Genomic DNA, 13,660 nt, shown 5'->3' with positions numbered 1-13,660 from the left:
TACCAAATAGAAAATACCAAACATAAAATTTGTGAATGTGACAGGTTCTCTTGAATCACTTGTATGTGCCACGTAGTTTGTACAAGTAATTTCTTGTATGAGGCCTACTGTTTCATCATCAGATGTGTAATCCCAGCAGTGTGGTCTCTTCTCAGTCAGACATGCCAGGAAAACCTCTAAAGACAGGCACCAGAGTGTGTAATGATCAAGTGCTGAAACACCTCAACTGGCTCCTTTCAATACAAATGATGCAATGCAATGGTTCTTCTCCGAGCTCCTTACAGATGTCTGTGTTCTAGAGGTGCTCAGAGCATGTATTAACAAAACTTAATATTGAATCTTCAGACTGAACTGACTGTACTGAGTCACTATTGTCACTGATGGTTTTTAGCAGTGCTGCTCCTCACTAGCAACTGAAAGCACAGTTGTCAGCTCAGCCATGACTACTTACTGGTTAAAAGCTCAACTTAAAGACCATGAAAGCCACAGAGACACTGTAGAAGTGAGAACTCTTGCAAACTAGTGGCCGCTGAGCTATTAATTTATAACAATGCTTGTACAGGCCTGGTTTTGTACTGAACTGAATGTAACTATTTGAACCAACAGACTGAGCTTAGTACTTAACTGAAGACAGTCAGAATCAGTGCAGAACGTCACTGTGTTATGAAAGATGATGCTTGTGATAACAGTGAATGAATACAAATCTTTGAACTGAACAGAACAAAATTATTAAAATCAGATTTGTAAATTTCCCCCTCCTCAACTTGACTGGGTTGCACCAGCAAATTGTAAATCCATTACTATGTTTGTGTGTGAAGTCTTCCTTAAGTTCTTAGTGACAACTAACTATTTTCAAACGAGGGATTTACTAAATCAGATTGGACCATGAAAACTTAGGAAATATCTCATCTGGTAAACACTTGAGCAATGTGTAAATCAATAACTAGGAAACGTCTGAAGCGCCGTCCAATAATAAACTAATAAATCAGTTATGTAAACAGGAGGTCACTGTGGCATCACAAGCTGTAACATAACTTCCAAAAATAACAGTTTCAGAGACCAAAAGATAAAATAAACTTAAATGGCTTGTCTTTATGAATGTAGGTGTGATTTTGTTTTATTTATAGCTGCATACCTGGGGAAATATGTGTGTTTTGGAATTAGTAGCGTGCAATTCAGAGTGAGAGGGAAATATCTGATTATGCTAAGCTAACCAACCTTATTTGGTCATTTAGTCTAACGTTGCTGTCATGACATTTTGTAATTTGAGGTTTAGTGTGTTTTCTCTGTGAAATGTAAAATGTTAGGTCAAATATGTCGACCATATTCCATATTAGCTCTTTAACTTTTCAGTCTAAATTGGTAATTTATTAGCAAGCTACCATTAGTTTTGTCAGTTCATTCAGCTAGCTTACACAACAGTGCCACGTGGCAGTCATTAGGTGTAAATATTCAGTTGCAGCTTATCTCTACGTAAGAGCTAGCTTGTGTGTCTCTAAAGGCTTCAGTATTCTTCAAAACAAGTGCTTGATAGATAATCTAAAAGCATCTGAAACCCCCTCTCCAATGTTGGAATTGGGCAGACTGACAATTTTTGTATTTTTTGGAAAAACACAATCAGACAATCAAGTGCACTTTACGTAGTGATTGGCCAGCTGTGTGGAGGTGTGACAGTAGGCAGGGTTTGACACAAGCACTGCCATCACTTTCCATGTCTAAATGAGGAGAAATAAGACAGAGACATCCATTTGTATGTTTAATTGTGTTGGGACTACAAAAGTATGCAAAAGACAGTGATCATGGAGAGAGACTGGGGATTGCCTTCCAGTGTGGCCATTCAGAACAGGTAGAAACACTTTCGCCTTTAGACATGATTAGATCAGAAATCATGTTATATGAACTAGTTAAATTGAAGCATACTGAGGCTTTAAGTTAGTGCTGCTGATGAGAGGTTTTCTGATATGCAAGAACCTGATCATCAAACAGTTGATGTAAACTGTGGTTGTCGTAAATCAGTTTACTGTGAACCGTGTAAACGATTTGATCCAGCGGGCAGTTTAATCTGGTTCTCCACAATAATCTGGTTCCAGTGTGAATGGAATCAGTGTCCGACCTGCTGCAGCGGAGTTCAGCTCTGCTGTGGAGGATTGGATTACAGCTCATCAGCACACACACAGGAAACACTGCTTTCAGCCCTGTGTCCCTCTTTCTATTCACAGCTCCTCTTTTCCCTTTTTCTAATTCATCCCTTTCTCTAAGTGTTTCGCCCTTCTTTGTCTTTCCTTCCTTTCTGTTTCTTTTCCTCTTTCCTCCCTCCTACCTTCAATATCATTTTCATACCTTCCTTCTAACTTTTCTTTCTATCTTTCTGTCTTTTTTCTTCAATGTTTCCCTCCTTCCTCTCTTTCTTTTTTATTTCCTATTTTCCTTCCTTTTACATCCTTCCTTTCTTTATTTGATCTTTCCTCCTTTTTCCTTATTCCTTTCTGATTCTTTCCTTGCCTACATCTCCCTCTCCTGTCCCCCTGCTCTCCCTCTCGCCCTCTCTGTCTCACTCCACCTCTCTCTCTCTCTCTCTCTCTCTGTCTCTCTCCTTTCTCTTCGCTCAGTGAGTCGCAGTAAATCCTATTGTGATGCTAAACTGATTTTCGGAAGAGAGAGACAGACAGAGAGAGAGTGAGGGAGGGAGAGAGAGAGAGAGCGAGAGAGAGAGAGAGAGAGAGAGAGAGAGAGAGAGAGAGAGAGAGAGAGAGGAGGTTTGGAGGTTTGGATTCCTCTTTGAGCAGATCTGATTTGATCTGACCTTCGTTCATCTTTAAGTTTGATCACTTTCTCCCGTCGGTAAACTTTTTAACCTTGTACCCACAATCCAACTGGTGGTTTCGGGGTGTTGTTGGAGGCTGTCTGCCGGAGATTCAGCCGCTCTCTGCGCTTCGGGAATGCACTTTGCAGGAAACGCAGCTCGGTGCTCGGACACCTCCTGCTTTCTTTTTTCTTAACGAGGAGTTACAAATGAATGAAGGACATGCGCTCGTGAAGGAGAGAAAGTTTTCTTCTGTCCGGTTCTCCCCTCCTCAGTCCGCCGGGCTGCAGCCGGGCTGAGGACAGAGGAGCCCGGAGTGAGCGCTCCCTGGACGGGCATGGAGACCGGCGGTGCCGGCGGCCGGGCGGGGCTCCAGCAGCAGGCGGCGGACGGAGGAGGAGGAGGAGGAGGCAGCGGCTGGGTGCTAGTGGAGGCCCGGCTGCAGGGAGGAGCACCGTGGGGCTTCACCCTGCAGGGCGGCCTGGAGCACGGAGAGCCGCTCATCATCTCCAAGGTACGAGTCATAATAATATGTTAGACTGTGCTAATTTTTCACCTCTGATATCTCTTTCCTCCTATTCTGGCAGCGGTACAGTCAGAATTATTGACATTTTGGTCAATCGATCTATAGCCAATGTAAAAATGCTCCCTTACAAGTGAAGGTCATGCTTTTAAAATGTACTTAGCCTAAGTAAAAATACATAAGTATTGTCAAGAAAGTTTGCCTACGTATCAAAAGTCATTTTGATAACCACCTGCATTGATTTTGCAATTTAAAGTCCTACCCCAGTGATTTTAGTTCTGCACTTTCAGAGAGATTGGGGCCTTTCAAGAAAAAAATGAAATAAAGAATGACCAAAATAAAAGCATCAGAGACCAAGATATCCTGATTTTTAGATCATTTCATGGGTGAAGTTTCAAAACACTGGATCCTACAGTTCCCATAATGCAACCAACAGCAATTTTGTTTGACCCTCCCTGCTTAAGACTTTGTCCCCAGTTTGTAAAGATTTTTGGTTATTAATTTGTTGTCTCCAAACTCAGGCGGAAATGCTTTTGAAAGCTCCCCTTTGGAGCTTCAAAATATAATAAAAATCAGTTATACATTTGCGGCCATCAGTCACTCATTTTGTTCAATGGTTATAATGACAAACTACTGACTTTAATATCTGACAATCCCTTTTAATACAGTTCAGTTGACAGCTGTAGCTGCTTAGCTAGCATTAGCTTCTCAGACTTCACAGACTGAAAGCACAAGCAGCTTCACAACCTTGAATCCTGGAGGTCCTGATGCAGAGCTGTTACAGTGATATGCCTAAAAAGATGATATGATGTGTTTAAGAGTTTAACTGGAAGACTCTGACTACTGTTCACTATTTGCAAACTGTTGCTGAAGTCACACTCAACAACTACCGAAAATAATGTGATGTGATCAGCCAACACTAGATCGTTTATCTACGCAAAGACCCTCTTTCCGAACAGCACAAAGACATAGTCTACTTTCCATCTTTTCAAACCCCAATGTGATACAGAGAGCAATGTCCTTTCTCGATAAAACCACCTTTTGCTGAGTTTAAATAGTACAAACACTGTTTTCTGTTGAAGTACTTGTAAGCGCGGTTTTGATTTTGAAATGCCCAAGCATTAGATATGACTGCAAGGTCTGGTACAGTGAGTATGATAGTTAATATTATTTTAGTGATTGATTTGTGATTTGTCTGTAATTAAGTACAGCTACTGTGCAGATATTAGCAGCTCTGTTGTATTTTCTCCTTTTGCGACTATAATAAGGAAAATGACCATTAATTATTCCCACTCTGTCCTTACAGCTGTCGTGGCCTCATTTTATTAAAATGCAAATCAGCAGGCTGGTGTGTGTGGGGGTTATTCTGGGATGAAGGCCAAACGGCTGTAAAATAGGACAAGAATGTGAATTATGTGTTTTCCTGGGTGCTTTCAAACACACGCATGCTTTTATTTTGTACTGTACTTAACAAGTTTGACCAACTGCCTGATTGCATTTCTCTTTCAGCGTCTGTATATTTCTCAATATTGATTCTGGTCATTCTTCATTTTTTGTTAATGGCTTCATTATTTTGTTTCATGTTTAATTCCTCTCCCTTTCAGTCTCCTTCTTTTTTCTGTCTGCCTGTGTCTACATATCCAACTAGTGTCTGTCTTTGTTGTCTGTCGCTCTCTTTCTTTCTCACTCAGATTATGTCCACACTAAAATGGCTAAATGTGACACAGATTACATGTGAAAACAACCTTGTTGTTTTTGTAAAGATCACCATCCACAATGAAACACCTGAACAACAGAAAAATGGCATTCTTCTTCTTCTTCTTCTTCTTCTTCTTCTTCTTCTTCTTCTTGTCAGCTGACAAACAACAAACAGTTGGTCTTCTCTGACATTTGTTGAGTAGTGGTACAGTCCCAGTTGGTTAAACCTTGGTTCTGTTATAATGTTATCCCTGATATGATAGGCTACAGGTAAAAAGGGTCAATGACAGATCTTTCTAATGAATGATGACATTTGTTCATGGTTCCATTCTTAATCAGTTAACACAGATCCACTATTTTTAATCAGATGGTCCATTAGAAACAAAATCTTAAAATTGGGAGTAACACGACACCTAAGGTGGTTGTTACTTGTTTGTCCATTTGTGGTAATGCGGTTTCAACGCAGCCCTATTAGCTGTAGCGTCAAATCACTAACAGATCACCAATAAAGAGATGTGTTGATGCAGTAAAATACTTCTGTGGATGATCTTGTGTATCCTTGCTCATGCTTCCTCCAGGAAGCCTCTTCTCTCCTTTATCCTTGTACTTCCGAGCAGAAATAAGAGTACTGGAATGTCCTTCATGATGGCGGACACTATCAATTTTCATGATACGATCAAATAAGGAGATTGGAATGTAGCCTCTGTCTCAGAAGTGGTTAAATAGGTCAGCCATTTTTTTTCAACAATAGGAGAATAAAACAGCTTTAGTTTGCTCTTAATTTTCTTTTCCCTTCTGGCATCCTCAGCTTGCTTATCATCAGTGCAGTACAGTTCTTGTGGTTCTGAGCCAGGGTCAGAGATCACGGTGAAGGTTTCCCTTAATCCAGGCAGTTCAAATCAGGTTAAACAGTCTTAATGAATCTTAATCTGAAGGTCTCATGACTGGCATCAAACTGTGTGCCTTAACACTACCAGGTTTACACCTTCAAAATGTAGGTGAACGGTAAAGCTGTTACACAAACTCTCCTCTGTGAACATGTACAGCTACTTCCTGGTTCAACTTTGATCTACTCTGCTATTCGTTCCTCTCCATGTTAAAAAGTAACCAGTAACACCATAACTTGAAAACGATCCACGTCAATTTATCCTGACAGTCTATTTAAGCAAAACCAGAGCTGAACCCACATAGACCGATGGCAACTGGACTGGAGCCTGAATGGACCAGAGTCCTGAAAAAGCCTCTGACTGTTTTTCACCTTGTCCATGTCAAACTTCCATTGGATGCTTCAACTCAGCATTATTTTTCTGTTACTGCCTGATCATTAAGATCTCATTTGGTATAGCAACAGCTCTGGAGGGTCTATACTCATAGAATCTGATAACAATTTGTAACCAACATTATCTGTAGGAAACGTGCAGTAGTCCAACAGACTGGAACTGCTTGGAGAAAAGCTCAGGAGCCAACACAACCAATCTGGGACAAACTGCAGCTTTCTTAAAGGAACCAACACAACCTGTAACATGATGAACACACATTCAAGTCAGTAATTTGCTGGATTTTGATTGGCTAACCAAGGTATTTACAAGTCCAGCACCCAATCCAAGACATACCTGTGGAAAACCTTTCCAAAACCATTCTGGGTTTTTGTTTTCAAAAACAACGACCAGATCTGAAAGGGAACCATGGATAATTAGACCTATATTAGACATATTAGTCCTGAGACCCATGCCAATAGACCTACTCAGACCCAGTGAGACTGAATTTAAATTGGACCCAGCCTGACAGTTACTAGGAATCGAGTAGACCTGCAAAGACCAGTAGACTAACTCTCTAGTAGTAACTAACTCTTGTAGTAGATGTAACGTGTGTTGCTCATAGTATCAGACTTTTAGGGGCTCCCACCGGTTCCCAACCTATGGGTCGGGACCCCTCATTGGGACCCAAGATAAATCTGGGAGGTCACAGAATGATTTAAAAGGGCACTCCAACAATTGCATTTGATGCATGTCATACACTACCGGTGTCTGTTGCTCATAAATACTACTCAGCTTGAAAACAATTATACAATGTCTTTGGTGGCTCTGAAGGAGCTCGATCAAGGCTGAGAAAATAACCTTAATGATGTCACAGCGGTGTCATCAGGGTTATCTAAGCTTGGACTATATGTTTGTATCAGAAATTCTGCATCACAAACTGGAGGTATGCTTAGAAAGATGGAGGTGTTTACCAGGCAGGGAGAGTCTAATATAAAGATACAACCAAGTAGCATTATGGGAAATGTAGAAACCAGTGTTTTTGGGGCTTGACCCATACTATGGGACTAAAAGTCAGGATATCTTGGCCTCTGCCGCTGGGGTTAGAGAAAAGGGTATGACATGTGAGAGTAGAGACAGGATGCTCCTGCTACTCTGATTTTGACTATTCCTTTTTCAGTTTGTCTGTCAATTTTATGGAAGTGCAATTCTAAACCACTGGGTAAAAAATAAGACATCGTAAGTTTTCTCTAGTTTTTTCTTCTTTTTGTGTGAAGCACTGGATACATCCATAATCCTTCAGATGAAACAGTCTGAGAGCAAGAAATTTGGTTGAACTGCAGACTTGTCCAAACTAAAGCCACAACTTGTGATGAGGAGTTGCAGGTACATATTGCTTCATTTTAAGGAGTAACAAAGCCAACAATGTTGGGCATCACTGCACTTCTCTGAAGAAATTCAGAAACAGACTACTTTTTCACGGCGGAGCCCCCCGCTTCTGTCTGAGGATATTTTCCCAAATCACACAGTCTTTATTGATTAGAGGAGGTATGTTGTTTTAGTCACGGTATGAACAGGCTGAGCTGCTCTGTTTGGATATCTCCGTCTGCAGGATAATGAATTTCAGCTGGAATACCAAAGTCAGTGACACACACACACACACACACACACACACACACACACACACACACACACACACACACACTCAGTAAGTGATTCTGCTGGCCTTATTTGGGTATATTTATTCCTGAAAAAGGCAAACAGTGCAGGGATGTGCACTGTTGTACAGAGCTGGGAATGGTTTACATTTAACACCGGTGTTCTTTCACATCTGAGAGGATGTTTAATTTCCTTCATGTGAGCACAGCTCATTAAACACAACTCACAGTTGTGTTACTCTTTTGTGTATCACTACTACATGTCAACACTAATGTAGATAAATTTGAAAACTAAACCTTGTCTGTCAGTGGCCTTGGCCTCAAGCTAAGCTGCCAGTCATTGATGTGTTTCCTGAAATATCATCATGTTTTCTGTTATGTTTGCCTTCTCAGGGCCACCGTTCACAGTTGATAAAAATCACCTGTGCACAATGCATATAGTACGTGATAGTGAAACCTTTGTGAGTGAGGATGCTTCAAGTGTTGGAGCTGCAGTGTGTGGGCCAAAACACATGACGCTTTTGTTGAAAAGTAACACATGTTGTAATTCAGAAGAGGGTCAGACACACCCTATGAGAAATTCTTGGCAGTTGTTTTAACATCCGAAGATTACCAGATGGGCGGGGTTTATTGTTTCAGAGCCGTGCTAGATACCATTGTCAATCACAGGGAAGTATGTGAAAACAAATAAGATCATTTTCTAGTGTTTGTTACTGTGTCTCACCCCTCATGGTGAACATGACCTTTCCCAGGTTATATAAGTTGATCTTTGGAGTTATCAAAGGGACATTTCATACCTGGAGTTGGAGTTTCCTGGTCAGATTCAGTAATGCCAATCACTGGAACCAAAAAATCTTAATTGAAAAAACAGGGTGGACATTGGTGGGATAGTCCAGCGGCAACCAGTGTGTTAAGGTGAGACACCTCTCCATCAAGCCAAACATGTCCAAACACACCTCTAAACACACCTCTCCTGCGGCTTGAAATATCCTTCACAGACCAATTACTCTTAAAAAATCTGTAATCAGACTGTATTGACTGTAGAGAGAAGTCTGGGGTTTTTCCATCTACTTCAATACAGTGCGAGTTTTCTTGGAGCAGCCATTAGTGGCCATTACAGGGACTGTATCTTTATAATCTTAAGCACTGGATTCAACATTTAACTTGTAGTAGGCTCAGCAGGTTCCAATTAGTAGCTTGGGGGGACTTTTTGTCCCAAATTGAGCTTTCCAGGCAGACCTTCCACTCAAGCTCAGTGCAATTCCTGCTCTCTTTCACTAAAATTTACACTCATGCATGCAGCATTAGATACCTGTTCCACCTGGTAGCATATGATCCATATTTTGATACGGTATATGGATAATGAAATCTGATAATGGGCCTTTGCATTTACTTCTCATAAATTAGCTATTCAATTCAATAAATCTTTATTTATCCCTGCACGGGGTATTGTACGCAGCAGCTTGCTACCCAGGTCAACAAATATGCAAATAATAAATAGGAGAAAATAAGTCATTCTTGTTATCTCGATTCAGTCAGCATTGTAATTTGCTCTCAATATGAGGTGAGTTAGGTGAACTAGTGGACTTTTCAACAAACATGGGCCATATCAGGTCATGGGGAAGCAATGTGGGATACCCTTAAAGGCATGTGTAGTCTTCTCAGTATTCATGATGATCATGTGCATGTTCTGACAAACAACAGCATTGCGTCCAAAAACACAGGCTCTCCCTTTATTGGTGTGTGACTCTGGATAAGTTTTGCACTGTGCTGTGTGTTGGCCAGTTAAATCTGCACAAGAAAACAAACCAGGAAGAATGTCTTGGTCACTGTGCTAATGTTTTGCATGGTAACGTAGAGATGGAAAAGACAGAAAGAGAGATGGAAAGATAAGCTACTACTGCTAGTATGATCAACTTTCAAGAGTTGAACAAAACGGCCTCACAGTTCAAGATCCTAAGGAAAATAAAGGCTAGTAGCTTCCTCACATCCATTCAAAAAGGAAAAAAAATCAAGGTTCAGGGTACCAGTGGAGCACCTTGTGCTTTATTGGTCTGAACGCAGTCTTATGATGACTGAAAGTCGCCTCTACATCAACTCACTTCATGGTCAGAGTATAACGAGACTCAACTACTTTTTATGCCCTGTTCACACATACAGACTCAAAGTTTTTGGCTTTCTCTTGCTTCTCACCAGCCTGAAGCTTGTTGGTGTGTTTAGCGCTTAAATTATAGCTGTGTTCACACAGCTAATTCTCCTGTTGCTGCGCAACAAAGTAGGTCCTCTCCCAAGCAGTGTTTTTATGCTTTTTCAAGTGTTTTGTTAAAGTTATGTTATGAATGGGGAAGCTGTTTAATGCAATAGTCAGCTTTTTCCACATTTGTGTGAAGTCCTTTAACATTGTTGAATTGGTGCTAACAGTTTAGCTGCTAAGAGCTTGTGTCCAGGTTTTCACTTCTCCACAACGAGTCTTGATTTGCAGGGGGAGTCGCCAGGTTGCTATTTGGATGGCACCCAGACTGAGTCTGCCCCATTAAGGCCTTTTCATACTTTCCACGTTCTGTGTCCATGGACAGCTGCGGATTTGCACACGGGCACGCAGGCGGTGCCATTCATACTGTTTTTGGAGGTCTGCAGACACAGACGCGTTCAGCACGTTAGCACTAGTAAACAGGGTTGCAGCATGATAACTTTCCAGAGTTTTAAAATCCAGTCCGTGAATATTACAAATCACTGTGCATTGTTTTTTTGATCAGCCTTTAGATGCGATTATCTGTTACTCCAACCAGGATTTGCTGGATCATATTTCATTGTCTCACCGGCTACTTAAACAACATGCTCACACCAACACAGCCCCTTGTACTGTTTTACACAAGACTGTTTTCAGTCTGAGTGCAGCTGAGGAGTTCCAACAAGAAAAAGTTGAAAAAAGAAAAGTGTAGCTTAATGATAACAGGAATACAGTACATACATACAGTAGACGACACATTCCTATTCTCTTCCCTCATGCTACCCCAGAGAACCGGGCTTATGCAAGTAACCAAAAGTTTGCTTTTCTAGCATATGCGCACTTGACGCACTTGCTATGCATACAGTCCATATGGTCATAAATTTGGGCTGCACACAGATGTCCGCAGAGGAGTCACACGGAACCTTGCGGACATGGGCGGAGGACAATATTTATGTCACACGGACCAATGTGGACCCTCACAGCTACACAGACGTGGAAAGTATAAATTGACCTTTAGTCCTGTTAGTCCCAACTGAACTATCTGACTTAACTGTGGACCATCAGAGCCACAACACACAACATGTTTTATTTTGCAATAAATTCATCCACCAAACACAGCATGTGTCCAGGAATCCAGTCTGATCTGATGATGTTTGTACAGAGACATTTTGCTTATCTCAAAGGCAACAACACAATGTGACCTTAAAGAGGACAGACACACACACACACACTGATAAACAGAGAGACGCAGACGTTCTGATAGAGTTGCACGCACACTGACAGGCTGCTAAGAGGCATCACTGGCAGTGCTGATAAAGCATTGGGTCATGCTGATACATGCAGTATGTGTCCGTGTGTGTGTGCGTGTGTGTGTGTGTCAGAGTGGGAGTTTCAGTTGAATCATGAACATGATTGAGTGATGAGAGCCATGGGACATTGTGTTTGTGTGTGTCATTAGGATTTTTACTGAAATGTAAAGTTTTGAATTATCACAAAGTAAAAGAAAGACATTAAACTGACCCTTCGCTAAGCCCTTTTCCCCTTGGTTATTGTTGTAAGCTTTCAGTTCTTGCACAGCACACGTGCAGTTTACAATAATAACACATTGCAGATTCATCACTCGAAAGTTTTGGCAATTTTTGAGACAGTGACTTCAGATGTAGACAGATTCAGACAAAAGCCAGCCGTTGACTATGTGGGCTGATTACAACAGTCACTTATAGATTTTATTAGCTTCAGCTATCCAGCTAATTAATGTCAGCTCCATGAGTTAGTTGGAAACTCTGTCTCTCTCTGACTTGCTAAAAAACAGAAACTCTCAAATATGCATGTGACGGCTACAATTTAAGTGTGTTTACTTATGTCTAATGTTTTATCTTGTACACTATCCACATAGTTTTTGTGGCTGCAACTTCCGTGGTAGTTCACGCTCTGTGAAGCACATTGTGCTTCCACCTGGAACGAAATGTGCTATATAAATAAAGTTTTGCTTGCTTGCTCGCTTACATACATGATGTCATGCTAAAAGACTGAGGCTAAAGCTAACGGAACCCAGGCAAAGTCAGCATCCTCACCATTTGATTCACATATGTAGAAGACATGGAAATAGAGAAGCAGCATCTTTTATTCCAGTGTAGAGCTAGTTAGTCCTTTTCTTACAGTACAGTATAGAAAAATGTGATTTCAGATAATGAAAAATGTAGCGTAACACTGTTCAGATTAAAGAAAAACATACTACAACATAAGTGTCTTTCACCTTTCCAAGAAAAAAGGCTTTTATGATGAGGACTGACTTGCTTTTTCTAACACAAAATGTGACCCCATAAAATGATTTGCTACTTCTTGGAAGTGAGAGATCACTACCATAGGAAAAAGGCTAGTTAGTCAGGCATTATGTTAAAGTGTACAATAAAGTTTTAGAAAGGTGCACACAGCATGAGGAGAAATCCAAAGCTTAACAGATCTGCTCTGCCTAATTGTATCTGCTAAGCAATGATTGGACAATCACAGTTCCCAAGCGGTCAATTAAATTAGAAAAGGCAGGTGAAGATTCTGTGAACTCCTACCATGGACTGTGGACAATCCAAGTTATGAAATTAAATAGAAAGAAAACTGGGTGTTTAGCTAAAAAACCCCACAGAATAATAGAGACAGAGAAGATGTAAGAATGTCAAAGCAGGCAAACAGCCAACACCTCCTACTTTTCCAAATGTTGACCCTGAGCATAACACACACACACACGCGCGCACACCACAAGTGTTTCCTATCTACCAAAAAATAGAAACTCTGATAAAGTTAAGGGCTACCACAACAAGTGTGACTCAACAAGGCAGCTGTAGCACCTCTTGTTAAAGAAACAGTCTTCTCCAGAGTCAGATGAGAGGATGGAAATCACTTTCATCACTGTGGATCCAGTGCCGGATGTGTTTAACCTAGCTTAACACAGAGACTGCAGGCAAGGTAGAACTATAGTATCATACACGCACACTGCAGCAGCAAAATCATTGACATCCGAAGGGCACATTTGCGCTTTGCCATTTTCTTAATAAATCTTGCTTAACTGTTTTTATTTGTGTATCTGTGCAGGTAGAGGAGGGCGGTAAGGCGGACAGTTTGGCGCGCCCTCTGCTGGTGGGAGATGAAATTGTCATCATTAATGACATTGAGCTGACTGGATACAGACAGGAGGCCATTGCTCTTGTCAAAGGATCGTACAAGACTCTGCAGCTCACCGTCCGCAGGTACAAAACACTGTGTGCAAGTGTGCATGTGTTAGACTTCTGCATGGGCCTAAAACTGAGACTGTTTGTGTGTGTGTGTGTGTGTGTGTGAGTGAAAGAGAGAGAGAGCTTGACAGGAAAACCTCTCTGGTTGAAGTATAATGAGCGGGAAGAAAAGTTAATCATTACATTAGATGAGACTCAAAAAGAATGACTTGATTAAATTATATATGAAAAGATAAAGGTAAGGTAAATATTAAAAGTACCAAAA

The 13,660-nt window shown here is 41.0% G+C and overlaps 1 protein-coding gene across 2 annotated transcripts in view; it reads left to right on the top strand.

The window, feature by feature from the left end:
• Window positions 1–2,703: 2,703 nt before the first annotated feature.
• Window positions 2,704–13,660, top strand: part of shroom3 (shroom family member 3) — a 76,074-nt gene continuing 65,117 nt past the window's right edge. Inside the window, exons 1-2 of one of the 2 annotated variants that reach the window (XM_044332828.1) lie at window positions 2,704–3,317; window positions 13,256–13,410. In XM_044332828.1, the coding sequence (XP_044188763.1) occupies window positions 3,141–3,317; window positions 13,256–13,410 (332 nt within the window). In that variant the 5' untranslated portion in view covers window positions 2,704–3,140. The remainder of the gene's footprint in view (window positions 3,318–13,255; window positions 13,411–13,660) is intronic. The other variant, XM_044332829.1, reaches the window with a different exon arrangement.

This window comes from Thunnus albacares, chromosome 18 (assembly GCF_914725855.1).
Source record: "Thunnus albacares chromosome 18, fThuAlb1.1, whole genome shotgun sequence".
Lineage (NCBI taxonomy): Eukaryota > Metazoa > Chordata > Actinopteri > Scombriformes > Scombridae > Thunnus > Thunnus albacares.
Note: the sequence above shows the minus strand (reverse complement) of the source record. Positions and strands in the feature narration are given on the sequence as shown.